Source organism: Polypterus senegalus, chromosome 1 (genome assembly GCF_016835505.1).
Source record: "Polypterus senegalus isolate Bchr_013 chromosome 1, ASM1683550v1, whole genome shotgun sequence".
NCBI lineage: Eukaryota > Metazoa > Chordata > Cladistia > Polypteriformes > Polypteridae > Polypterus > Polypterus senegalus.
In genome coordinates, this window is record NC_053154.1 from 171,966,778 (window position 1) to 171,994,050 (window position 27,273).

The following is a 27,273-nucleotide window of genomic DNA, read 5'->3' on the forward strand; positions in this document are numbered from 1 at the left end:
ACTCTGCACTGCACTCACAGTGTACCAGTGTACAGTCTGGCTATGATATCCTGCAACCTCGAAGGGATCCCGCGAATCCTCAGGATGTACCACAGGCAGCTTGATCAACTGAGTCAAACACTTTGTGAAATCGGCAAAGGCTGCAAAAAAACTAATCCGATATTCGCGTTTGCTCTCCATGAGAATAATAAGAAATAAATAAATGCGAATTTAAAGTAAGCTTAAAATATAATATGTGAAACGAGCAGAAATGTACATACATCTGCTTGAAGGTTATAATGTTGAATTTGTGCTTTATTGTTGCAATTTGTGCTTGTCTGCCTCAATATACATTGGTCAGGTTGTTTTATATATTTGTTTATGCTGGGAAATGTTTAAGGACAAATGTATATGCTAAAAAAAGGACATCACCTTTAGAGTCAATGATATGTTCTATATGGAACATTTGTTCTTTTTGTTTACTGAAAACATCCAAAAATAGCTTCATAGCAGCCAGATACCGAAATGCAAACTGTCAGTATTCTCTTAATCAGGGGTCTACAACTCCAGTCCTGAGGCCTCATGCATAACGCCATGCATAGAATTCACACTATAACATGATGTAAGCACAAAAGCCGAAATGTGCTGATGCACAGAAAAATCCAGATGCAGGAATCTGTGCGTTCTTCAACTTCCGCGTTCTTCCGCTACATAAATCCCGGTCAGCGTGAAAAGTAACGCTCATGCACACGGCAACTTTCCCGCCCCAACTTCTCCCAGAATTACGCCTCTTTGAATATGCAAATCAATATAAATAGCCCTTAAGCTCAGCGTTCTGTGAAAAGACAATGACAAAAGCAAGAGGGAAAATGGAACCAAGTGGAGGCAAGGAAAAACGTACTATAGTAATCCCTCCTCGATCGCAGGGGTTGCGTTCCAGAACCGCGAAGTAGAAACCATATGTTTGTATGGTTATTTTTATATATTTTAAGCCCTTATAAACTCTTCCACACTGTTTATAAATATTCCCCGCACAGTTATACAGCATAAACCCTTTGTATTCTCTTAGATATTAGGTAAGATTCATTGAAATTATGTATGTAAACACACTGTTTATATACAATAAAACCTAAATATTATTTTAAAGATATCGAGCGTCTCCGATATCACATATGGTACAGACATTACGATAGACAGGCCACCAGTGATAAATACGTACAATGCAAGAAAAATTGTATACAGTAAATGTGTGTACAGTGACACTAAACATACGTACATGTACTAAGTACTGTAAGTAGAAAATTAATTATGTTACTCACCAACAATGACATGACGACTTGTCTGATAACGATGAGTTTAATTTTACTGCACAACAAAGGAGAGTGTTGCAGCCCTTCTAAAGGAGCCTCTTCAGGCGACTCTGTAGCACCGCCGTTGTTCTTCTTCCAGCAGTCTTCAATCCAAATCCATAAAGCAGATTCCATCTGGACTACTGCCTTATTACGTCCATTTACAACTCATTTTGCACCCTGGTTAAAAGGACACTGTGGCCGTAGATCTTATATTCTTTTCCTCCTTTTTAAATAAAAAGAATTGTGGACTCATTGATGCCGTAATGGCGTCCTACAGTGGTGTAGCTTTTCCCTTCCTTCAACATATCCAAAACTTTTACCTTTTTGGCAATTGTTAGCATCTTCCGTTGGCATTTGGGCACGGCCCCTGAAGAAGTAGCAGGAGCAGATCGTTTTGGAGCCATAACGAAGGGCTTGACTACGCACAAAGATAAACACAAAAGAGCACAAAAGTTAACTCTTTACACAGCGAAACACATTGATGCTGAATGAGTGAGATGAGACTTCCTGGTTAACGCCGCAGAATCAAATTCGGGGCTCTGTCGCTGAGCCAGTCACCACACAGGAACTTAACTGCATGCTATGATTGGTTAGCTTCTCAGCCATGCGCCAATAATGTCCCTTGTATGAAATCAACTGGGCAAACCAACTGAGGAAGCATGTATCGGAAGTAAAAAGACCCATTGTCCGCAGAACCAGCGAAGCAGCGAAAAATCCACATTATATATTTAGATATGCTTACATATAAAATCCGCGATAGAGTGAAGCCGCGAAAGTCGAAACGCGATATAGCGAGGGATTACTGTATTTGTTGGTTTAAACAGTGGTATAAACAACAAAAGGAAGCTGATCGAGTGACATAGCATGTCGGAGAAACTCGAAAGCTCAAGTTCACAAAGTTTCACAGTGCCTGAAATAAAAAAGAAGTTGTCAGATATCAAAGTCGCCGTGAAAAGGCGAGTTGTAGCTCTCACTATAACATGGCATAAGCACAAAAGCGGGAATGTGCGTATGCACAGAAAAATCCAGATGCAGGAATCTGTGTGTACGCAAACTTCCACGTTCTTCTGCTCCATAAATCCCGATCAGCGTGAAAAGTAACGCATGTGCAAGCGCCTGCTGCCCCACCCCATTTCCTCACAGAATTATGCCTCTTTGAATGTGCAAATCAATATAAATAGCCCTTAAGATCAGCCTACTGTGAAAAGAACAATTTCAGCGAATACCAAGTGAAGGCAAGGAAAAACTTACTATTTCTTGGTTTAAACAGTGGTATAAACAACAAAAGGAAGCTGATCGAGTGACATAGCATGTTGGAGAAACTCGAAAGCTCAAGTTCACAAAGTTGCACAGTGCCTGAAATAAAAAAGAAGTTGTCAGATATCAAAGTCGCCCTGAAAAGGCAAGTTGTAGCCCTCTGTCTGAGTGTCATATGAAAGCTTATTAGGGTACAGAGAAAAAAAGGCACACAGTGGGGAAAAAGCACGAAATGTCAACTTCAATCTCGAAATTTCCACTTTAATCACATACTTTATTTTGTCTTTAAAGCAGAACATCATAAACTTTATCTTAAAATAATTTAATTAACTAGTTTCTCAAATCACATCGTGAGTAAAGTAGCACGTCAAAAATGCTTTGTTTTGTATGTATTCTTCTATGTGCTTTATGTGTGTGAATCACTAGTGCTTCTTAAACCGTCTTTTTCTACCTCCGACAGGGCACAGAATCCATTGCATTCGTGATATTACAGCTCTGTGAATAACTAAAATACTGAGATGTATATGTGATATCATTTTCATGATGATGGGAGTTAAAACACGTTATTAAACATGGGAACACGGTGACCCAGTGATTGTGTGCGACCTTCGATGAAATAATTTATTGCAGCAGTACTCAGGGGCGGCTCTAGGCTCGTGGCGGCCCTGGGCAGATGAAGAAATAGTGGCTCCTTCGCCTGCCAATGTCAATATTCTCTCTTATGCACGGCGGATGGCCACATCTGTTGTGGACACTGCATAGCCGCCTCGTGCTCATGACACAAGCGTTTAACTTTTGGCGAAATTTGCCGCTGTATTTTTAGCTGTGTCGTTATTTTCTCTTTCTGTTTTATATTCAATATATATTGGTGTGGCGGCCCCTGGGATTTGGTGGCCTGTGCATCTTTTTCAAACGTACTAACCTCTAATTCCTGTCCTTCCTTTTCTTTCTCCAAGTAACCAATCATCACACAATCAGCTCTGTAATGGATGTTAAGCCATTTGTAACCTTATAACGCAGATTCTTTAAAACACTGTGTCCTTTAATTATTAACAATATACAGTACCTTATTTAAATGAAGCTAAAGTTTTATCTGTATAATATAATAAACATATTTTGCTGCATTTCATCTTAAAAATGATATTGTCATCATATGTAAATACACTCTTGATAAAGTGACTCAGGTTGTGCAGTATTATACCTGTACTGCAAGTTTACAGTGAGGTAACTGTACTAATAAGTACTAACAGTTCTACAAGGAGTAAGTGATGGACTGATTGAGTGCGTTTAGAGTTCGTGGGATAAAACTGTTTCTGAACCACAAGGTCCGTACAGGAAGGGTTTGAAGCGTTTGTTATATGAGAAGCAGTTCAAATAGGAAGCATGGCTGAGGCAGCGTATGCTTGATGCTGTATACCGATAATTCTCTTTCCGATCAGCTTCTCCGAGTGGTGAAGTGAGAGCAATATGGAAAAAGATGATCCTCTGTGGCAACCCCTAATGGGAGCAGCTGAAAGAAGAAAAAGAAAGTGCAGTGAGAGTAACAATGCTAAAGCAGCAATGGTATTTAGAATAGTTTGACCATTCTGTGGACCATTATATTGTTACTGGTTGATTACAATCAGAAGCATTAAACTAATAAACAATATGCGGTTAATTTCAGCGTATTTATGAAGCCGTATCAGGAAAAGAAAGGATAACCACACAGGAACAGTAGCACTGCTTTGACGCTGGGTGCCGCCAGTCTGCAAAACCGAGCGAAGAACTTGCGTACAACAGGGTATGAGGTACCGTGGAAATGTGTGTGGCTTTACACCAAGTTATACATCACAATTTGAATGTGGACACGTTCTTACGCAACATTTCTGTGCGTACGCACCGTTTATACATGAGGCCCCTGGAGAGCTACTGTGGCTGCAGGTCTTCATTTTAACCCCTTTCTTGTTTAGTGGCCAGATTTTGCTGCTAATTAACTATTTGTCTTAATTTTAATTGATGCACAACTTAAGACTCAGGCCTTTTAATTATTTCTTTTTTCCTTAATTAGCAACCAAACAATATTAAGACACAAAATGAACCAACACATAAACAACAAACTTTCATCCATCACACAATATCTGTCCATCACACAATATCTGAAAATAAAGAAAGGTGAAGGCCTCAGTAATGCTGATCTGCTCAGGTCCACAAAACATTTTGACAGCACTCTTAAAAAAGAAAATCAACAGTTTTGGAAATGCCTGCCTTGGCAGAATGTGAGACATGGAATTAAATAACAGGCTTAATTAGTAACAAGAATAGGCTTCAAATTAACTGAATACTGAATAAACTGAATGAAGTTGGTTGGAGGCCCCAACTTATTTGGTCATCTGTTGGCTCACTTCACATCAAATTTATGTTTAGGTGCCATTTAAGGAAAAAATAATCAATTCAGTAGTCAAAGTCTCAAGAAAAGTCAATTAAAATAAAGGGAAATAGTTAATTAGCAGCAAAAACTGGTCACTAATTAAGAAAAGAGTTAGAATGAAAACTTGCAGCCACAGTAGCTCTCCTAGACAGGAGTTTGAGACCCCTGCTCTAAATAATATGTTTTAAATCAGTTTAATAGCTGTTGATGCCTCATTGCATCCTTGAATCCAAATTCTATAATAGAGGTACAAAACATTTCATATTAAGTCTAATGTTTCTCAGCAAAGACAAATTCCTTCTTGTAACAATATTTTAAAGTGATTTAGTACATTTTCATAGCTTTAAAGAACATGTTTGTTGGGCTATTAATAACTGTAAGACTGGTATATCAGCCACAAATGGGATCCAAGTAATATCCAAAATCTTGGATATTGGTAACTGTTTGCCGCCATCTTAAATATCGTCAGTAATCCTAAGGTCACATGTCACACAGAGGTTAATTCTCTGACAAAAATAAAACACAGACTTGTGGAGAAAATGATAAAGACAGTAAATAAAAATTATGGTACAAAACAAAACTAAATCGCAATATAATAATTAATAACCATTTCAAGAAACAAAATTAATGCAACTGCCAAAAATAACATCTAATAAGGGAAAATGAAAATTGTGACACTCACATGGACTGTCTTTTTAGAATAAACATGCGGAAAAGTACATTCCAAGAAAATTTTGGAAAAGTGGGATAAAGCTGTAGATCCTCCTACATTATCTGTGAGTGCATGTTCCTTTTAATTGAAAAGGAAAGTGGGTTTTTTTGACAGAGTACTGATTATGGGGCATTGAATAACACTGCTATTGAAAATACCTACCTTGCTTGAGCAACCCACTTGCTTGAATAATATAAAATATTAATGGTGCTTAGACATCTAGAGCTATGTATATTATTTACATTTATATCAATATATATAATATTAGTGCATATAATATTGCACTAATGCTTGAGTGGAAAAACTGCACATTAAACCATGACTTGCCAAGTCATGTTATGCCAGAAGAATATACCAGCACTTTTTCAAGCTTTTAGCAATAAAATCTTTCATTATATTCATGAATTTATGGATAGATAATAAACATGATATTCTGATTATTTCCAGAAATGATGATAACAATGTGTATTATTTCTATGAAATGCCTTCTGTTGTGATTCATGCCAGGGCCCAAAAACTCGGATAAGCCTAGGACTAAAACTCTACACTGAGGCCTACATATGTATGTAGTTAAAAGAGTGGTGAACTGTTAAAAATACAAGCCCAGGAGACCAAAGTAATAATTATTTGATATATTTTATTAAGTTAAATAAAAATTCAAAAACCAAGGTCAGAAATTTAAAAAACATTTCAATAATAATGAAACTCAATACAAAGGTCAGGCAAGCCAAGAATGTGTCCATGCGTTAAGATGGGCCTGATGTGTATGTCAGCCTGCGTTTTGAATGACTGACAAAGATTCGGGCTTGCCATGAGTCTCTGCTGCATTTTACTTTAATTGCCTAATTTTATGTTTATAATAATTTGTATGTCTACAATTCAAATGGTGTTTTTCTCATATTTGACTTTAATATACATTTCAAATTGAAGAACAGTGAAATGATGTTTTCTGTGTTCAAAGTAATATTGGTCTCAGGAACTAGCATCTTAGAAGATAACCCAATATCCTATATTGCAGGAGTGCTAGCCTCACCCAAGTTAACAACCTGTTGAGGGAGCAGCTAGAGCAAGTTAATGCAGCCAATCAGCGACTAACAGAGAACTTACGCAAAGCTAAGGATGAAGTGGAGGATCGGGAAATTCGATGGCGCAAGGAAATGGAGGTCAGTAATTCAAAGGAGCAAAAGGGTATACCTCATCGGCTTACTCTAAGACACTGCTCCATGATGTGATATGTCCATAAATTGAGCAGAACTTGGTTTGTATGTTTATTTTTTGCCGTTCTCAATATAATTGCGGTATTATCTGGCTAGTTATTTAATTTATTTTACTCTGATCATGTCATTGTGTCTTGCATTTATTTTTATTTGTTGTGGTCTACTTTAAAAAGAGATCACAGATCTGTTCCAGTGGGGTGGTATTTTTTCATGAAATGTGAATTAGAAAGTCATCAGTAAAGGTTTTACAATTAGTCTAGCATATATAATGCTTTATTTTTGGATTGAGTTACCTGAAAAAATGCATGCTGACAACAAAAAAGCAACAACCTTACTGAGAGTCAAGCTGTGGTCTTTACAGAAACAAATCCTTAACAATTTCACCTTTCAGAGTTGGAAAAAGGAAAGGGAAAAAAACAGTACATTAGACATTAAACTGCATGCCTGTTCAATCCTTGGTATGTGACTTAAATATATGACCATCTTGATTTTGTATGTCGTGACATTCTGAATTTTTACAAAGGAATGACAAACTACTTTAAAGAAACTGAATATGGAGATTTTTTGGACAGTTTCAATAGGGACTTCAAATGTTGTTTTGGCTGAAGCTTAAAAAATTTAAACAATCATTTAACATATCAAAAGAAGTAAACTAATAAATGGAAAAAATCCCAAACTAGAGTTAACACCAGAAAATTCTACATTACGGACTTCTTAAAAGTATGTTTTTGTGAAGAGATTCTTTTAGTTTTTCATCAAAGGTTGAATGCTGTTTAACGATGTCACACTACCGCGGTCCACATTGCATGTACATCACATGCCTACCAACCACATAGAGACCAGACAATTAGAATGTTATCCAAAAGCTATATTTATACTTTAATTTCTAATTCATCATTGAAAAAAATTTTTAGGACAAGCTAGTGTTCATATACCACATGAAGAAATTCTATGTCTGCCTGCAGCTTTCCTTCTGATAAGTGACCCTCTCTTGAGCACATATGCTGAAGAACAAACGTATTTCTGTAGCTCTTTACTGTTTCTATGAAAGTCTCCTGGAAGCAGCTTCTTTACAACTTGGGTCTTTTCACCTCAAACAAGATGTAGCAGTTAAATTCATAAAGTCACCCATCCATCCATCCATTATCCAACCCGTTATATCCTAACTACAGGGTCACGGGGGTCTGCTGGAGCCAATCCCAGCCAACACAGGTTGCAAGGCAGGAAAAAAAACCCTGGGCGGGGTGCCAGTCAACCACAGGGCACACACACACGAGTGACAATTTAGAATCGCCAATGCACCTAACCTGCATGTCTTTGGACTGTGGGAAGAAACCAGAGTACCGGGAGGAAACCCACACAGACCCACACACAGGGAGAACATACAAACTCCACACAGGGAGGACCCGGGAAGCAAACCTGGATCTCCTAACTGAGAGGCAGAAGCACTACCACTGCACCACTGCACCACTGCGCCGCCCTCATAAAGTCACTCCTCACCTATACGTTATTTAACCTTTTTTTCAATTTCTTTGCCTTCTAATTATTCTATAGGATGATGTAATAAATGCAGTTAAGAATTAGAGGGTTGCCTTGCATCTGAGAACAATGGTTTGCATGACTTTAATACCCTACTACTTGCTCAAATTAATCACTCAGTTTGAAGATGTTATGAGATGCAAGGTGTCCAAGGTAAGATAGGTAAATTATCCAGGAAATGATAACATGAAAGAATCATTTTAACTCTTTCAGGGCTGATATTGACTTTTGTCAAAAGGAGGACCTAACGATGGTAATCGACTGCAAACTGTGACAGAACCAACTGTTATGTTTTAGCTCGACTCTTGTTGCTAGAAGGAAAGTTAGCTTCATTGGTTAAACGAGATTTCCTGCGCTTGTGTTAGTAGCAAGGTGCAAACAACAGCAAAAATGTCACTGACATCTAGCGAGATATCATAGTGAATGCATAAAGCAAACTACTGCGTGGATGACATTTTGCCTATTATCTCTGAACTGGACTATGACTTGTCGGACTCTGATTTTGATACAAGTGATCGAAAACAAATGTGAGGTTCCAGCTTCAGTTGACTGGTCCCCAGCTAATCATGGTGCTGAACAGGTTCATGTAGTTGATACGCCTACGGCAATGTTCACCAGGGAGGAGTTCCGCTTAACAATGATTAGAGGTAGAAACCAGATTGCAATGCCTCAGCCACGTTAAGACAGCTTGGCAGCAAGTCTGCCGCACATTCTTGTCAAACTGGCTGCCACAGCATGCAGCAACAGATGTTTTATTTTGATTTCTGTGTGAAACCATTGCTTTTCAGAAACTGCTTTTTGGAAAAAATATTTAGCCCTCAAAGAATTAAAGATGACACTAGGTCAGTGCCAAAAATATCAAACAACCAGGAGACCAAAAACATGAGACAAAATGAGAATCAGAATGACAAAACAAATTTGAATAAACCAAAAATAAAACCTGACACTTGATCTCACTCACCTGCTTGATGAAGAAACCGATTATTGGTAAGAGAATGAAGTTCAAGACATTAATCCACTGGTAGATAGTGCGTAATGAGACCATTGCTATATTTATATTGTCCAGTCCTATGATGTAATTCTGTGGTCACATTATGCATTCTATCACATCATGTAAACAAGGATGGAGATGGAATGGGAATAAAACTTTTTCAAAAGAAATCAAATGATCAATATCCCTCAAAAACATATTCTAAAAAATGAAAAAAAAAATAGAATAAGCCGAAATACATGTGTAGAGCATGTGTTTTTGTTATAGAAAGAGATTGATACAACTGTTAATCAGTTAATCTATGACTCACACAATCTAACTGACTCACTCACTCATCACTAATTCTCCAACTTGCCGTGTAGGTAGAAGGCTGAAATTTGGCAGGCTCATTCCTTACAGCTTCCTTACAAAAGTTGGGCAGGTTTCATTTCGAAATTCTACGCATAATGGTCATAACTAGAAGCTATTTTTCTCCATTTACTGTAATGGAGTTGAGCTCGAAAGCCGTGGGGGGTGGAGTTTCGTGTGACATCATCACGCCTCCCATGTAATTACGCAGTACGTAGAAAACCAGGAAGAGCTCCAAAAAGTGCTTAAGAAATCATGCATTATATAATTAAGAAGGCAGCGAAACAATTAGAAGCGAGTGAGTGACATATAAAACCATATTCAGCGGCTCGCGTGAACTGACGCAGTGCGCAGACAAAAAGCAACAGTTCCAAAGAGTGCTGAACAAAAACCGAATTACACTGCTACGCTCAAATAGATAACCCACACGCCATGGCGCAATAGTAGAGGCTTCGCCTCTAGCGCCGACGTCTGAGGTTCGATTCACGAGAGGGGATGCACTGAGTATGTGCGCACGTATTTTTATTAATTTTACCTTCGCATCCCCTTGGTTTGAGATGTATGAAAAAAATATGCGGTTAACGCAGAAAGACAGAGCACCAATTGAAGCTTTATGAATAATGGATACTTTATTCGCGATCAATGATTGTTTTGGTAAAGCCATACTAAAAAAGTAAGAGCAAGGGGATGGTGACTTATTGAGGCACGCAGGCAAAACCACAATAGCACGCGGGCTCGATGTACTGAAGTGCACGTCAACTCGATCTGAATTGCGCGATCACATTCGACAAAAAATATATCTTTTCAAGTTCTATTTAGTCCATATGTGTCAAACTCAAGGCCCACAGGCCACATCCGGCCCAGCGTGTAATTAAATCCGGCCCGCGAGATCATTTTATATACTGTATTATTGTTATTAATGGCCCGGGGAGATGAAGCGCTGGTAACACAATAAACTACAGATCCCATAATGCAGCGCTTCAGCTGCCTTGCCGAACACTTAACGCGTTAATCAAGTCTAGCGCATGATGCTGCAAGTTATTGCGAAGCTAGCCCACACGATGCCGAAGAGAAAAGGTGATTCTGAAAATAGAGCCTTTAAAAACCGATGGGAGGCTGAGTATATGTTTACTAACATTGCTGGTAAACCCGTGTGCCTCATTTGTGGAGCTAATGTGGCTGTAATTACAAAATTTAATCTAAGACGGCACTAAAACATCAAGATAACCTGAAAGACTTGAATGCAATGCACAAGATAAAGAAAGCAGAAGAGTTAAAGAAGAATCTGACACTTCAGCAGACGTTTTTACCCGTGCACAATCACAAAGTGATTTCAAGTGAAGCTACTTTTATGGGAGACACAAATGCACCAGTGCAACTTGCCCCACTTTCCCTGTTGCGAAGTAATGTTGAACAAAGTCGACACAACGGTGTTCCCAAATACGCACTTTGTTGATAAACTGAGCGCACTACGCACTGAGTTCGCACGGCGCTTTGGTGACTTTGAAGAACAAAAAAAGAATTTTGAGTTGTTTCGCAACCCATTTGCTGTCGATGTGGAAACTGCACCTGTGCAGATTCAGATGGAGGTGATTGAGCTGCAGTGTAATGGCACACTGAAGGCAAAGTACGATACTGCATGGCCCACACAGTTTATTCACTCCATTCCTGCACAAATGCTCCAGCTCCGTCTACATGCGGCTCAAACCTTGTGCATGTTTGGTAGCACATATCTGTGTGAGAAGCTCTTCTCAGTGATAAAGACTAACAAAACAGCACACAGGAGTCGCCTCACTGATGAGCACCTGCAGTCCATTCTGAGAATCTCCACAACACAGAACCTCACACCAAACATAAATGAGCTTGTTGCCAAAAAAAGATGCCAGGCGTCCAGCTCTGATAAAATGACATAAGAGCAAAGACAACTGAATGATTTGATTTGTTATTGATGAAAAGAACAAATTTTATTTATATTTCCAGGTTTTGTTATGCAGCATGTTCATATTTGAATTTGTATAATTTTGACAAGATATATTTTTATGGAGAGCAAAATCTTTTGGGATATTTAAAATTTAAGTTTATTTTTTATATAAAATTACATAAGAGTAAAGAAATTTGAATGTTTGTTCTTTTAACGTTTACTTTATTTCTAACTTGTATAATTTAGACAGGATATATTTTTATGGAGAGCAAAATATTATGTTATTTAAGGTTTGAGTTGATTTATTCCGGAATAATATTCTGTTGACTAAATAAAAATTTCTTCTATTTAAAATTTAAATAGAACTTGAACAGAAACGATAGTTCATAATATCCAGGCAGACTTGCATGTAAGAGCGGGAGTCATCCGTTTTAACAAACAGCGTATTGCACTGATACGAAATAGCCTGCCCATTTAATTATTTAGGAATGGATAAATAAATTAAGATTTTGTACAAATAATGTTTTTCATTTTTCTTCCTTCATGGATTCTGGCACCCCCAGCAACAGTTGCTCGCACCTCAAAGACTGTATATATGTGTATACTGTATATGTATATATGTGTATATATATATATATATATATATATGTGTGTGTGTGTGTGTGTGTGTGTGTGTGTGTATATGTATATATGTAGATATGTATGTATATATATGTTTATATGTGTGTGTGTGTGTGTATATGTATATATATAGATATGTATGTATATATATGTTTATATATATATGTGGGTATATATATATATATGTATTTGTGTGTATATATGTTTGTGTATGTATATGTATGTGTGTATATGTATATATATATTGTAAAGGACCGAGGAGACAGTAGCAAGGGTTGGGGTTTTCCGGCCCCGTATATTGTAAATTACAAACAAAAAACTGGTCAAAATTATAAACAAAACAGTTCATAATGCGACGCCACTCCTGGCGCCGCGCCATTTTATTGGGGAGGAGCCGGAAGTGGAGGAATGCCGGGAAGGACCGCAAGGGAGGATGGGAAGGATGACGTCAGGGCAAGATGGCGGAGGAAGGGCGGAAGTATCGCGACTGCGGTCAATCCAGGCCTATGGTGCAGGAAGGTCTTTCTTTCTATGAGGAAGCAGAGGGAGAAAGTTAATACCCCACCATTCCCTGGCGGCGAGTGGTTTCCCAGGTGCTATCGAATCAATCCGCGGCCTCCTACTGCAGCGTGCGTGACACGATCCCCCTTAGCCCAGGACCGTCATGTCGGGCGGACCTAACCGAGAGGTCGTGAATACGAGAGAGGGCATCGGCATTGGCCTGAAGGGTGCCCGCCGATAAGTGACAGTGAACTTATACGGCTGTAAGTCCAGGAACCACCTGGTGACCCGCGGATTCGACTCTTTGTGTAGGGACATCCACTGAAGTGCAGCGTGATCAGTCACCAGAGCGAATTCGCGACCCAGCAGGTAGTAACGGAGGTGGGTCACTGCCCACTTAATGGCCAAGGCCTCCCTCTCCACTGCCGCGCACGGGTCCCCGGTCCATCAGTTTCCGCTAAGGTACATCACAGGGTGCTCGACACCATCGACGCTTTGGCTCAGCACGGCACCCAGGCCTGTGTCCGCGCCGGTCTGGAGAATAAACGGGAGCCCAAAATCGGGCGTCCGTAACACAGGTGCCGACGTTAGGGCCTTCTTTAGGTCACTGAACGCGTGTTCTGCTTTGTCGGTCCACACCACGATAGGGAGCCCTTTTTGTCAGGTCAGTCAAGGGTGCTGCTCTTCGAGAAACGGGAACAAACCGGGGGTAGTAACCCGCAAGCCCCAAGAAAGCCTGCACCTGTTTCTTGGTACTCGGACGGGCCATTCTAAGATGTCTTTAACTTTGGAGCTCTGTGGCCGCACCTGTCCTTGTCCCACGAGGTAGCCTAAATATTTGGCCTCCTTTAATCCAAAAACACTTCCGGGGTTTATGCGGAGGCCGGCTTTAGCCAGTGTTCGGAGGACAGCTGCGACCTGCAGTAGATGCTCCTCCCAGGTGCCGGAATAGATGACAACGCCATCCAGGTAGGCGGCGCTATAGGACTGGTGGGGCTTCAGCACTCTATCTACCAGACGCTGGAAGGTCGCCGGGCCCCGTGCAGCCCAAATGGGAGGACCTTGTACTGCCAGTGCCCGCTAGGGGTGCTAAAGGCCGTTTTCTCCTTTGCGGATGCCGTTAAAGGAATTTGCCAATACCCTTTGTCATGTCAAGGGTAGTCAGATATCGAGCCGCACTCCAGCCGCCAAGGAGGTCGCCAATGCGGGCATGGGGTAGGCATCGAACTTGGAGATCTGATTCAGACGCCTAAAGTCATTACAGAACCTCCAGGAGCCGCCTGGCTTGGAGACGAGGACAATAGGGCTGGACCAGGGACTATGGCTCTCTTCAATTATGTCCATGTCCAACATACGCTTTCACCTCCAGTTCGACCTCTGCGCTTTTGCCTCCGGAGTCGGTAGGGCCTCTCCCGGACGATTACCCCGGCTCCGTGACTATATCGCGCTCAATCAGCGGTCCGCCGGGTGACTCGCCACTACCTCGGGATGGCTCGGAGTGTTTGGGCTAACTCCTGCCGCTGCTTGGGGGTCAGCTCTTCGCGAGGTTAAGGGCAGTTGTGCTTGCGAAAGGGAGAGTGACCTACGGAGCTGGGAGCTCCTCTCTATCTCTCAGGGCTTTAACAGGTTGACATGATAGATCCTTCACTCGGTCGACGATTGGGCTGTTTCACCAAATAGTCGACGCAGTCCTTTCTCTCCTTAACCTCGTAAGGCCCTTGCCAGTGAGCGAGCAGCTTCGAGTGGGAGGTCGGGACGAGCACCATAACTCGGTCCCCCGGGCGGAACTCCCTGAGGACGGAGTTGCGGTTGTAACACCGGCCTGCGCTGCTTGCGCACGAGTCACGTGCTCTTTAGGAGGGGCCTGATCTTTGTGAGTCGGTCGCGCAGTTGCGCTACGCATCAAAATGTTAGAGGAGGGAAGAGCCTCGCCTCCCAGCCTTCTTTTAGGATGTCGAGGATTCCCGGGTTGTCGCCCGTATAGTAATTCAAAGGGGAGAAGCCTGTAGAGGCCTGGGGTACCTCCCGTAGGCAAAAGCACGAGCGGGAGGAGCTGGTCCCAGTTCCTGCCGTCCCGCTGACTACCTTGCGGAGCATCTGCTTAAGCGCCTGATTAAATCGCTCACCAACCCGCCAGTTTGCGGGTGATAGACTGACGCTTTCAGGTGCTTTATCTGCAGTAATTTGGCTACCTCCTTGAACGTATCCGAAGTGAAGGGCGTACCCTGGTCCGTGAGGACCTCCTTGGGTATGCCCACGCGCGAAAACAAATTAACCAGTTCCCGTGCGATGCTTTTAGTATTAGCGGGCGCAGGGGAACCGCCTCTGGGTACCGGGTGGCATAGTCCACCATGACTAGGATATACTTGTGGCCACGGGTTGAGGGCTCCAGGGTCCCACCAAATCGACCCCTATCCTTTCAAAGGGGATGTCCACGAGGGGAATAGGGACTAGAGGAGCACGGTCCCTCCTAGGAATCTGGCGGGTCTGGCACTCCGACAGGATTGACAGAACCGCCGGACCTCCTCATTGATCCCAGGCCAGTAAAAGCGGAGCTTAATCCTCTCCAGTGTTTTTCGCCCCAGGTGGGCCTAGGAGGTGAGCATGTGCCAACTCGCATATCTCCCGCCGGAAGGTACGCTGAATTAGCAACAACTTCCGCGACCTCGCCTCATGGGTAGCCACTTTCGGTACAACAGATCATTCTCAAGGACAAAGAAGGGTTCCCGCGGTGTGGATCCGTCCGCTGTTGAGCTGTTAGGCAGAACGATCGCATTCCGGCAAAGCGCAGGGAGTCATCATTCCACTGCTCCCTCTTAAAGGAGGCGGCGTGGACCGAAATTGATGGTCCAGGCCGCCGAGAGGGTCTTGGGGCCTGGGCCGGGAAGAGTTCCTGGCTAGTCCCTTCTCCGCGGAATCTTCCGGGTCAAGGTCCGTAGCCACGAAAGGTCCCCGAGACACCAGCCCCATAGGGCCTGCCCTTGTGCACGGCGTGGAGGCCGCTGGAGGGGTGCCTTTTCCCCTCATAACAAGATCCAACGAGGCCCCGAGCGCGAATGGCTTACCGCTGATTCTTTTAGACCAGTCTTGTCCCAGAATCACTGGGAAGGGGGTCAGGTAACACAGCGACCGTCATTTGATTGGTTCCCCTTCCAGGTGACATAGCAGTGAGCGGAACGATATGACCTAGTCCCCCATGCACACAGGTGACCAACAAATGCTGTTTTAACCACTGTTGCGGTAAGACAAACGGCGAGCAACAATGGTAATGTTGCTGCCGAATCAAACAAAGCCACCACGGCGCGCCCATTTAGCAACACCACTCCCGATTCGACTCGCCAAGGGATGCGGCGGGTACAATACCTCTCCGATGATGTCCAGCTGCAGTCCATAGGCTCCGGGCGATGTGATGGGGCAGTTTGGCAGCAGGTGACGGTCTCGCCACACTTGAAACAGCGCGGCGGACCCGCCTCTCTGGCTCTGGCTGGCGCTTCTGCAGCGCGCCGAGGGCTCGGGTGGCCGCCCGTCCCTGCCGGTTCCCGCGAGCAGGCTTTTCTGACCCCCAAGTCGGAGGACCGCCAACTGACGCTCCAGGACGCCGAGGAGGCCCGACATGTTCTGATAGGCGTGTCCCCGGACCTGCTGGGCGAGGGAACTGGGCATCGCGTTGACCAGGCCTTCACAGGCCACCCGCTCGACCACTTTCCGCCTGCCGGGCTCTCTGGCCGTAGCCAGCGCCCATCTTGCCCCAGAACTCAACGCCTGGGCGCGAAGCGGCTTTTCGGGTCAAAGACCCAGTTCCGCCATTCGCCGCCTGCTGGCCCGGCTAATGCCGTGAAGCGGCCAGTATTTCGGGCTTGAGGAGGTCGTAATTAGCGCCTCCTCCTCAGGGAGGTCATAATAGGCCCGCAGCGCTGGTCCTTCAGGTATGGCGCCAAGATGGACGCCACTGACCGCTGCCACTCGCTCCGGTGGCCGCCCTCTCAAACATGCCCAGGTAGGCATCGACGCCCTCCGAAGGGCCCATCGGACCATAGGAGGAGGCGGCTGCCTGGGCGGGTCTGGTCTCGCCCGTTGGGCTTCCACTAACCTGGCCTCGTGGCCTCCAGCTCCCGGTGGTGGCGGCTTGCGCAGCTGCAGCCTGGAGCTGGTCATTCATGGCCTGCAGCGTGTTGAGGTCCTGTCCCTCCGTCATTCCGGGATCTCTATCCTGCCGACTACGCCACTTGTAAAGGACCGAGGAGACAGTAGCAAGGGTTGGGGTTTTCCGCCCCGTATATTGTAAATACAAACAAAAACTGGTCAAAATTATAAACAAACAGTTCATAATGCGCGCCGACTCCTGGCGCCGCGCCATTTTATTGGGGAGGAGCCGGAAGTGGAGGAATGCGGGAAGGACCGCAAGGGAGGATGGGAAGGATGACGCCAGGGCAAGATGGCGGAGGAAGGGCGGAAGTATCGCACTGCGGTCAATCCAGGCCTATGGTGCAGGAAGGTCTTTCTTTCTATGAGGAAGCAGAGGGAGAAAGTTAATACCCCACCATTCCCTGGCGCAGTGGTTTCCCAGGTGCTATCGAATCAATCCGCCTCCTACTCTGCAAGCGTGACAATATATATATATATATATATGTATGTATATATATATATGTATATATGTATATATGTATATATATATATATATGTTTATGTGTGTATATATATATATATATATATATATATATATATATATATATATATATTATATGACAGCAACACTCATCACTCACAACAATGACAAAACAATTACATTGACAATCATGTTAACGTTATTATTAAAATGTTTCCTTTTCTTTTTCATTACTTCTTTAACACACTACTTCTCAGCTGCAAAGTGCGGGTATTTTGCTAGTCTATACTAATAAAAGGCAAAGCCCTCACTGACTCACTGACTCACTCAAAACAGCACACAGGAGTGCATACCTCACTGATGAGCACCTGCAGTCCATTCTGAGAATCTCCACAACACAGAACCTCACAGCAAACAGAAATGAACCTGTGGCCAAAAAAAGATGCCAGGCGTCCAGCTCTGATAAAATGACATAAGAGCAAAGACAACTGAATGATTTGATTTGTTATTGATGAAAAGAACAAATTTTATTTATATTTCCAGGTTTTGTTATGCAGCATGTTCATATTTGAATTTGTATAATTTTGACAAGATATATTTTTATGGAGAGCAAAATCTTTTGGGATATTTAAAATTTAAGTTTATTTTTTATATAAAATTACATAAGAGTAAAGAAATTTGAATGTTTGTTCTTTTAACGTTTACTTTATTTCTAACTTGTATAATTTAGACAGGATATATTTTATGGAGAGCAAAATATTATGTTATTTAAGGTTTGAGTTGATTTATTCCGAATAATATTCTGTTGACTAAATAAAAATTTCTTCTATTTAAAATTTAAATAGAACTTGAACAGAAACGATAGTTCATAATATCCAGGCAGACTTGCATGTAAGAGCTGGAGTCATCCGTTTTAACAAACAGCGTATTGCACTGATACAAATAGCCTGCCCATTTAATTATTTAGGAATGGATAAATAAATTAAGATTTTGTACAAATAATGTTTTTCATTTTTCTTCCTTCATGGATTCTGGCACCCCCAGCAACAGTTGCTCGCACCTCAAAGACTGTATATATGTGTATACTGTATATGTATATATGTGTATATATATATATATATATATATGTGTGTGTGTGTGTGTGTGTGTGTGTGTGTGTGTGTATATGTATATATATAGATATGTATGTATATATATGTTTATATATATATGTGGGTATATATATATATGTATTTGTGTGTATATATGTTTGTGTATGTATATGTGTGTGTGTATATATATATATATTGTAAAGGACCGAGGAGACAGTAGCAAGGGTTGGGGTTTTCCGGCCCCGTATATTGTAAATTACAAACAAAAAACTGGTCAAAATTATAAACAAAACAGTTCATAATGCGCGACGCCGACTCCTGGCGTCGCGATTATTGGGGAGGAGCGGAAGTGGAGGAATGCGGGAAGGACCGCAAGGGAGGATGGGAAGGATGGCGTCAGGGCAAGATGGCGGAGGAAGGGCGGAAGTATCGCACTGCGGTCAATCCAGGCCTATGGTGCAGGAAGGTCTTTCTTTCTATGAGGAAGCAGAGGGAGAAAGTTAATACCCCACCATTCCCTGGCGAGTGGTTTCCCAGGTGCTATCGAATCAATCCGGCCTCCTACTCGGCGCGTGACACGATCCCCCTTAGCCCAGGACCGTCAGGTGAGGCGGACCTAACCGAGAGGTCGTGAATACGAGAGGGCATCGGCATTGGCCTGAAGGGTGCCCGCCGATAAGTGACAGTGAACTTATACGGCTGTAAGTCCAGGAACCACCTGGTGACCCGCGGATTCGACTCTTTGTGTAGGGACATCCACTGAAGTGCAGCGTGATCAGTCACCAGAGCGAATGCGACCCAGCAGGTAGTAACGGAGGTGGGTCACTGCCCACTTAATGGCCAAGGCCTCCCTCTCCACTGCAGCGTGCGGGTCTCCCGTCCATCAGTTTCGGCTAAGGTACATCACAGGGTGCTCGACACCATCGGCGCTTTGGCTCAGCACGGCACCCAGGCCTGTGTCCGGCGTCGGTCTGGAGAATAAGCGGAGCCCAAAATCGGGCGTCCGTAACACAGGTGCCGGCGTTAGGGCCTTCTTTAGGTCACTGAGCGCGTGTTCTGCTTTGTCGGTCCACACCACGTATAGGGGAGCGCCCTTTTTGTCAGGTCAGTCAAGGGTGCTGCTCTTTCGGAGAAACGAGGAACAAACCGGCGGTAGTAACCCGAAGCCCCAAGAAAGCCTGCACCTGTTTCTTGGTACTCGGACGGGCCATTCTAAGATGTCTTTAACTTTGGAGCTCTGTGGCGCACCTGTCCTTGTCCCACGAGGTAGCCTAAATATTTGGCCTCCTTTAATCCAAAAACACTTCCGGGGTTTATGCGGAGGCCGGCTTTAGCCAGTGTTAGGAGGACAGCTGCGACCTGCAGTAGATGCTCCTCCCAGGTGCGGAATAGATGACAACGCCATCCAGGTAGGCGGCGCTATAGGACTGGTGGGGCTTCAGCACTCTATCTACCAGGCGTTGGAAGGTCGCCGGGCCCGTGCAGCCCAAATGGGAGGACCTTGTACTGCCAGTGCCCGCTAGGGGTGCTAAAGGCCGTTTTCTCCTTTGCGGATGCCGTTAAAGGAATTTGCCAATACCCTTTTGTCATGTCAAGGGTAGTCAGATATCGAGCCGTACCCAGCGCTCAAGGAGGTCGTCAATGCGGGGCATGGGGTAGGCATCGAACTTGGAGATCTGATTCAGGCGTCTAAAGTCATTACAGAACCTCCAGGAGCCGTCTGGCTTGGAGGCGAGGACAATAGGGCTTGACCAGGGACTATGGCTCTCTTCAATTATGTCCATGTCCAACATACGTTTCACCTCCAGTTCGACCTCTGCGCGTTTTGCCTCCGGAGTCGGTAGGGCCTCTCCCGGACGATTACCCCGGCTCCGTGACTATATCGCTCAATCAGCGGTCCGGCCGGGTGACTCGCTCACTACCTCGGGATGGCTCGGAGTGTTTGGGCTAACTCCTGCCGCTGCTTGGGGTCAGCTCTTCGCCGAGGTTAAGGGCAGTTGTGCTTGCGAAAAGGGAGAGTGACCTACGGGCGCTGGGGAGCTCCTCTCTATCTCTCAGGGCTTTAACAGGTTGACATGATAGATCCTCTCACTTTCGATCGGCGCATTGGGCTGTTTCACCAAATAGTCGGCGAGTCCTTTCTCTCCTTAACCTCGTAAGGCCCTTGCCAGTGAGCGAGCAGCTTCGAGTGGGAGGTGGGGCGAGCACCATAACTTCGGTCCCCGGGCGGAACTCCCTGAGGGGAGTTGCGGTTGTAACACCGGCCTGCGCTGCTTGCGCCGAGTCACGTGCTCTTTTAGGAGGGGCCTGATCTTTGTGAGTCGGTCGGCGCAGTTGCTCACGTACTCAAAATGTTAGAGGAGGGAAGAGCCTCGGCCTCCCAGCCTTCTTTTAGGATGTCGAGGATTCCCGGGGTTGTCGCCCGTATAGTAATTCAAAGGGGAGAAGCCTGTAGAGGCCTGGGGTACCTCCCGGTAGGCAAAAGCACGGCGGGAGGAGCTGGTCCCAGTTCCTGCCGTCAGCGCTGACTACCTTGGAGCATCTGCTTAAGCGTCTGATTAAATCGTTCGACCAACCCGTCAGTTTGCGGGTGATAGACTGGCGCTTTCAGGTGCTTTATCTGCAGTAATTTGGCTACCTCCTTGAGCGTATCCGAAGTGAAGGCGTACCCTGGTCCGTGAGGACCTCCTTGGGTATGCCCACGCGTGAAAACAAATTAACCAGTTCCGTGCGATGCTTTTAGTATTAGCGGGCGCAGGGGAACCGCCTCTGGGTACCGGGTGGCATAGTCCACCATGACTAGGATATACTTGTGGCCACGGGTTGAGGGCTCCAGGGTCCCACCAAATCGACCCCTATCCTTTCAAAGGGGATGTCCACGAGGGGAATAGGGACTAGAGGAGCACGGTCCCTCCTAGGAATCTGGCGGGTCTGGCACTCGGACAGGATTGACAGAACCGCCGGACCTCCTCATTGATCCCAGGCCAGTAAAAGCGGGCTTAATCCTCTCCAGTGTTTTTCGCCCCGAGGTGGCCTAGGAGGTGAGCATGTGCCAACTCGCATATCTCCGCCCGGAAGGTACGCAGGAATTAGCAACAACTTCCGCACCTGCGCCTCATGGGTAGCCACTTTCGGTACAACAGATCATTCTCAAGGACAAAGAAGGGTTCCCGCGGTGTGGATCCGTCCGCTGTTGAGCTGTTAGGCAGAACGATCGCATTCCGGGCAAAGCGCGGGAGTCATCATTCCACTGCTCCCTCTTAAAGGAGGCGGCGTGGACCGAAATTGATGGTCCAGGCGCGAGAGGGTCTTGGGGCCTGGGCCGGGAAGAGTTCCTGGCTAGTCCCTTCTCCGGCGGAATCTTCGGGTCAAGGTCCGTAGCCACGGAAGGTCCCCGAGACACCAGCGCCCATAGGGCCTGCCCTTGTGCGGCGTGGAGGCGCGGGAGGGGTGCCTTTTCCCCTCATAACAAGATCCAGCGAGGCCCGGAGCGCGAATGGCTTACCGCTGATTCTTTTAGACCAGTCTTGTCCCAGAATCACTGGGAAGGGGGTCAGGTAACACAGCGACCGTCATTTGGATTGGTTCCCCTTCCAGGTGACATAGCAGTGGCGGAACGATATGACCTAGTCCCCCCATGCACACAGGTGACCAACAAATGCTGTTTTAACCACTGTTGCGGTAAGACAAAACGGCGAGCAACAATGGTAATGTTGCTGCCGGAATCAAACAAAGCCACCACGGCGTGCCCATTTAGCAACACCACTCCCGTATTCGGACTCGCCAAGGGATGCGGCGGGGTACAATACCTCTCCGATGATGTCCAGCTGCAGTCCATAGGCTCCGGGCGATGTGATGTGGGCAGTTTGGCAGCAGGTGACCGGTCTCGCCACACTTAAAACAGCGCGCGGACCCGGCCTCTCTGGCTCTGGCTGGCGCTTCTGCAGCGCGTCGAGGGGGCTCGGGGGTGGCCGCCCGTCCCTGTCGGTTCCCGCGAGCAGGCTTTTCTGACCCCCCAAGTCGGAGGACCGCCAACTGACGCTCCAGGGCGTCGAGGAGGCCCGACATGTTCTGATAAGCGTGTCCCGGACCTGCTGGGCGAGGGAACTGGGCATCGCGTTGACCAGGCCTTCACAGGCCACCCGCTCGACCACTTTCCGCCCGTCGGGGCTCTCTGGCCGTAGCCAGCGGCCCATCTTGCCCCAGAACTCGAACGCCTGGGCGCGAGCGGGCTTTTCGGGTCAAAGACCCAGTTCCGCCATTCGGCCGCCTGCTGGCCCGGGCTAATGCCGTAGCGGGCCAGTATTTCGGGCTTGAGGAGGTCGTAATTAGCGGCCTCCTCCTCAGGGAGGTCATAATAGGCCCAGCGCGGTCCTTCAGGTATGGCGCCAAGATGGGCGCCCACTGGACCGCTGCCACTGCTTCGGGTGGCCGCCTCTCAAACATGCCCAGGTAGGCATCGGCGTCCTCGAAGGGCCCATCGGAACCATAGGATGAGGCGGCTGCCTGGGCGGGTCTGGTCCCGTTGGGCTTCCACTAACCTGGCCTTCGTGGCCTCCAGCTCCCGGGTGGTGGCGGCTTGCGCAAGCTGCAGCGCCTGGAGCTGGTCATTCATGGCCTGCAGCACCGTGTTGAGGTCCTGTCCCTCCGTCATTCCGGGATCTCTCTATCCTGCCGACTACGCCACTTGTAAAGGACCGAGGAGACAGTAGCAAGGGTTGGGGTTTTCCGGCCCCGTATATTGTAAATTACAAACAAAAACTGGTCAAAATTATAAACAAAATAGTTCATAATGCGCGACGCCGACTCCTGGCGTCGCGGCCATTTTATTGGGGAGGAGCCGGAAGTGGAGGAATGCCGGGAAGGACCGCAAGGGAGGATGGGAAGGATGGCGTCAGGGCAAGATGGCGGAGGAAGGGCGGAAGTATCGCACTGCGGTCAATCCAGGCCTATGGTGCAGGAAGGTCTTTCTTTCTATGAGGAAGCAGAGGGAGAAAGTTAATACCCCACCATTCCCTGGCGGCGAGTGGTTTCCCAGGTGCTATCGAATCAATCCGTGGCCTCCTACTCGCGCGTGCGTGACAATATATATATGTATATATGTGGATGTATATATATGTGTATATGTATATATGTATGGATATGTATATATATATATATATGTTTATATGTGTGTGTATATATATATATATATATGTGTATATATATATATATATATATATATATATATGACAGCAACACTCATCACTCACAACAATGACAAAACAATTACATTGACAATCATGTTAACGTTATTATTAAAATGTTTCCTTTTCTTTTTCATTACTTCTTTAACACACTACTTCTCAGCTGCAAAGTGCGGGTATTTTGCTAGTCTATACTAATAAAAGGCAAAGCCCTCACTGACTCACTGACTCACTCACTCATCACTAATTCTCCAACTTCCCATGTAGGTAGAAGGCTGAAATTTGGCAGGCTTATTCCTTACAGCTTACTTATAAAAGTTAAGCAGGTTTCATTTCGAAATTCTACACGTAACGGTCATAACGGACGACAACGTCCGCTATGTTGAACTTTCTTATTTATGGCCCCATATTCACGAAATTTGGTAAGTGGCTTCCCTGCGCTAACCAAAACCGATGTACGTACTTATTTTGGTGGTATGACGCCACTTTTGGCTGCCATATTGAACTTTCCAATGTCACTAATTCTCCAACTTCCCGTGTAGGTAGAAGGCTGAAATTTGACAGGTTCATTCCTTACACCTTACTTACAAAAGTTAAGCAGGTTTCATTTCGAAATTCTACGTGTAACAGTCATAACGGTTGACAACGTTCACCATGTTGAACTTTCTTATTTATGGCCCCATCTTCACGAAATTTGGTAGGTGGCTTCCCTGCGCTAACCAAAACCAATGTACGTACTTATTTCGGTGGTATAATGCCACTGTCTGCTGCCATATTGAACTTTTCAACTGTCTTTGTTACTTATGGGCCCATCTTCAAGGAATTTGGTTACGCGATTTTCCAACGCTAACTGAATCCTACTTACGTACATATATACGTCCATAGCCTGCAGCTCGGTCACCGTGTGAGGCGGCATTGGGTCCCCATCCCAACGCCTCCCGTTGTTGGCTGCCTGCCTATATAAGGCCGTCCGTCGCTCCTGTCTCTACATTCCCTTCCTTGCTTCGCCACGGGATTCACGTCTCCCTGCTGATAATTACAGCCTTTTTATTTAATCCACAGCATCTCCGCTGTTTTATTGTTCATTTATTACGATTGTAGTTATTGTGTAGGTATTTTAGACTTACTTTACATTGTTCAGGTACCCATTTCCTTTATCATTCCAACCATACCCCCATTAACATGTCTATCGAGGTGATCACCATCTATCAAAGAACTGTCACTTACCGAGTGGTTTCCATGCCCGGAGATGGCACCTACCTTTTCCATTCTCTTTGTTACATATTGCACGGCCATATCAGGCTCACTCTTGATATCTGGAGGAACATTGTGTGTTATGTATTGAATGACTGGGACAGGTTCAACGTGTGGACTGAAGACAGCACAAGAGATAATTATACTACACAGGAGCACTAGAAGAGTGAAATGCTTAAGCCCGTAACCTATGGATCTGCATGTGAGTTGATGGCTGCCGCTGAATTGTTCGGCTGTCGCTTTCAAGTGTACCGACATAGCCAAATATTTTATACCTTTCGACAACCGCCAATGCCTCTTAAACATCTTAGATTCACAGGTGACGATTTCAGTAGTGGACACTTTGAGGTTTATGAATGTTTAAACTCTTAAAAGTTGGAAGTTATCGATGATACCGGTTGTATACTTACAACGCTTAACAGATGCCGAATGTCTCTTCAACACAAGTCCTACAAATACTGTCGTAATTGAAACAAACCATGAAACTCAAACCGATTATGACAGCAGAAATCCAAGCTGTGAGATTTGAAACAAGATTACTGTTCACATGGCCAACTGTACGTTGCATGCTCAAGAGAAAGCTCAACGCGCAGCTTGGTCATATTACAACCGGAGGGCCGAACTCACAATGTGGTATACAAAGAGATCCTTACCAAATAATTATTGGTATATTTTCCCTCAGTTTAAAAAGGTTAAATTTTCTTCTTAATAAAAATTTTAAGGCAGTACAGTACTTCGCCGCTGCGAAGCGCCGGTATTTTGTTAGTAAAAAATATATTTAAACATAGCACTATTAAAACATTAAGAGCATGCACTTAAATTATAGCTCCCTAATTAATAGGAGCTTTTATAATAACAATGAAATGCCATTATGTATTTCTCACTGAACCAGTGAAGATACACATGTAAACTAGAAAGTCTGTTCTTGGTGAAGTCACTCTTCTTTTCTTTCCTTTTATCACTCAGATGTCCACGTCGCGTCTCACACGGGAACATAATCGAATGCTAGCACTGTGGCGCCAAGTGGCTTCTCTTCGCAACAGCTTCACTGATCTGCGGGCTGCCACTGACAGGTATAGTCCCATCTTTTTTGATTTGCTACTAATATGGAATGAAACTGTCTTTAAAACTGAACTGGAATATCTGGTCAAGAAAACCTTCTTAAAACTGATTCAGTTAAAAATATAATGCCATTTAACAGGTAAAACAGGTGAAATTTATTAAATTATATTTGTTATTTAATTTTATTGGTTTATTTACATGCAGGATAGGTGGATTGGCAACACTAACCTAGCCCTAGTGTGTGTGTGTGGTTTATGTGAGTTTGTTCCTCCTGCAATGGACTCCCATCCTGTCCAGGGAATTGTCCTTCCCTTTGCTGGATTTGGTTTCAGCCCCCTCGACCCTTCATAGGATAAAGTGGGTATACAAAATGGTGTGGTATGGTATGGTATTCTGAACAATTAAGTTGATCTGGTGCCTTAGAGCCAATGCAGCAATTTTCTGACATGCCTATAAAATACAGTAAATATCCATCCTGTTTCTAGCCTGGCTATCCAATTCAGGGCATAGGAAGGCAGCGCCAATCCCAACAGATTTGAGTACAAGGCAGGAGACATATTGTGATTGGGCACCAGTTCAATACAGGGCCTCCTGACAGATGCACCTACACCGCAGTCACATAAAGCAAATGCATAATTGCCAGTTTGTCTTTACCACATGTCTTTTGAGTTATGGGTGGAAAACTGGGAAACTGAGAGAATGTGCAGTCTCCACACAGGATGGGATTATAAACCTAGAAACTGGAGCTGTGATAAAGCTGTGAATAACCCATATTATAAGGTATAGGGTAAACCAGGTTTGCTGTTAATTTAGGGGTAATGTAAGGTGTTGTCTAAAGATATTTCATTGTACATGAATTTCCTGTATACAAGGGTTAGGAACATAGAAGTTGTGTAGAGTGTACTTTACTTTATTTGTAGAATTTCTTTATTTTTATTTTTCATTTAATTTATTATTTTATAGTGCTTTTTACTGATTGAGCACTGTATGAATTATATGGGTATTACAAACTTTACAAATTACTAACTGCATAACTCATACTGTATACACAGAAATATCAATGAAACACACAGTAACACAAAGCAGTTCCAAAGTAACTAACACAAATGGATTCTAACAATATCTGTCCATTAACTTTTTCACTGAGTTTTTGCCAGTTGATTATGGAGGAGAAGAAAACAAAAACTTCAGCCAGCAGTCTCCCTGGAAAATAATAAACCTCTGGTGGT

General features: G+C 44.6%; 1 protein-coding gene across 2 annotated transcripts in view; it reads left to right on the top strand.

Moving 5' to 3' along the window:
- The window catches only part of crocc2 (ciliary rootlet coiled-coil, rootletin family member 2), a 232,484-nt gene that overhangs the window by 97,910 nt on the left and 107,301 nt on the right, over positions 1 to 27,273 (top strand). For both annotated transcript variants that reach the window (XM_039763044.1, XM_039763051.1), the window contains exons 7-8: positions 6,726 to 6,870; positions 25,949 to 26,055. In XM_039763044.1, coding sequence (XP_039618978.1) covers positions 6,726 to 6,870; positions 25,949 to 26,055 — 252 coding nt within the window. The remainder of the gene's footprint in view (positions 1 to 6,725; positions 6,871 to 25,948; positions 26,056 to 27,273) is intronic.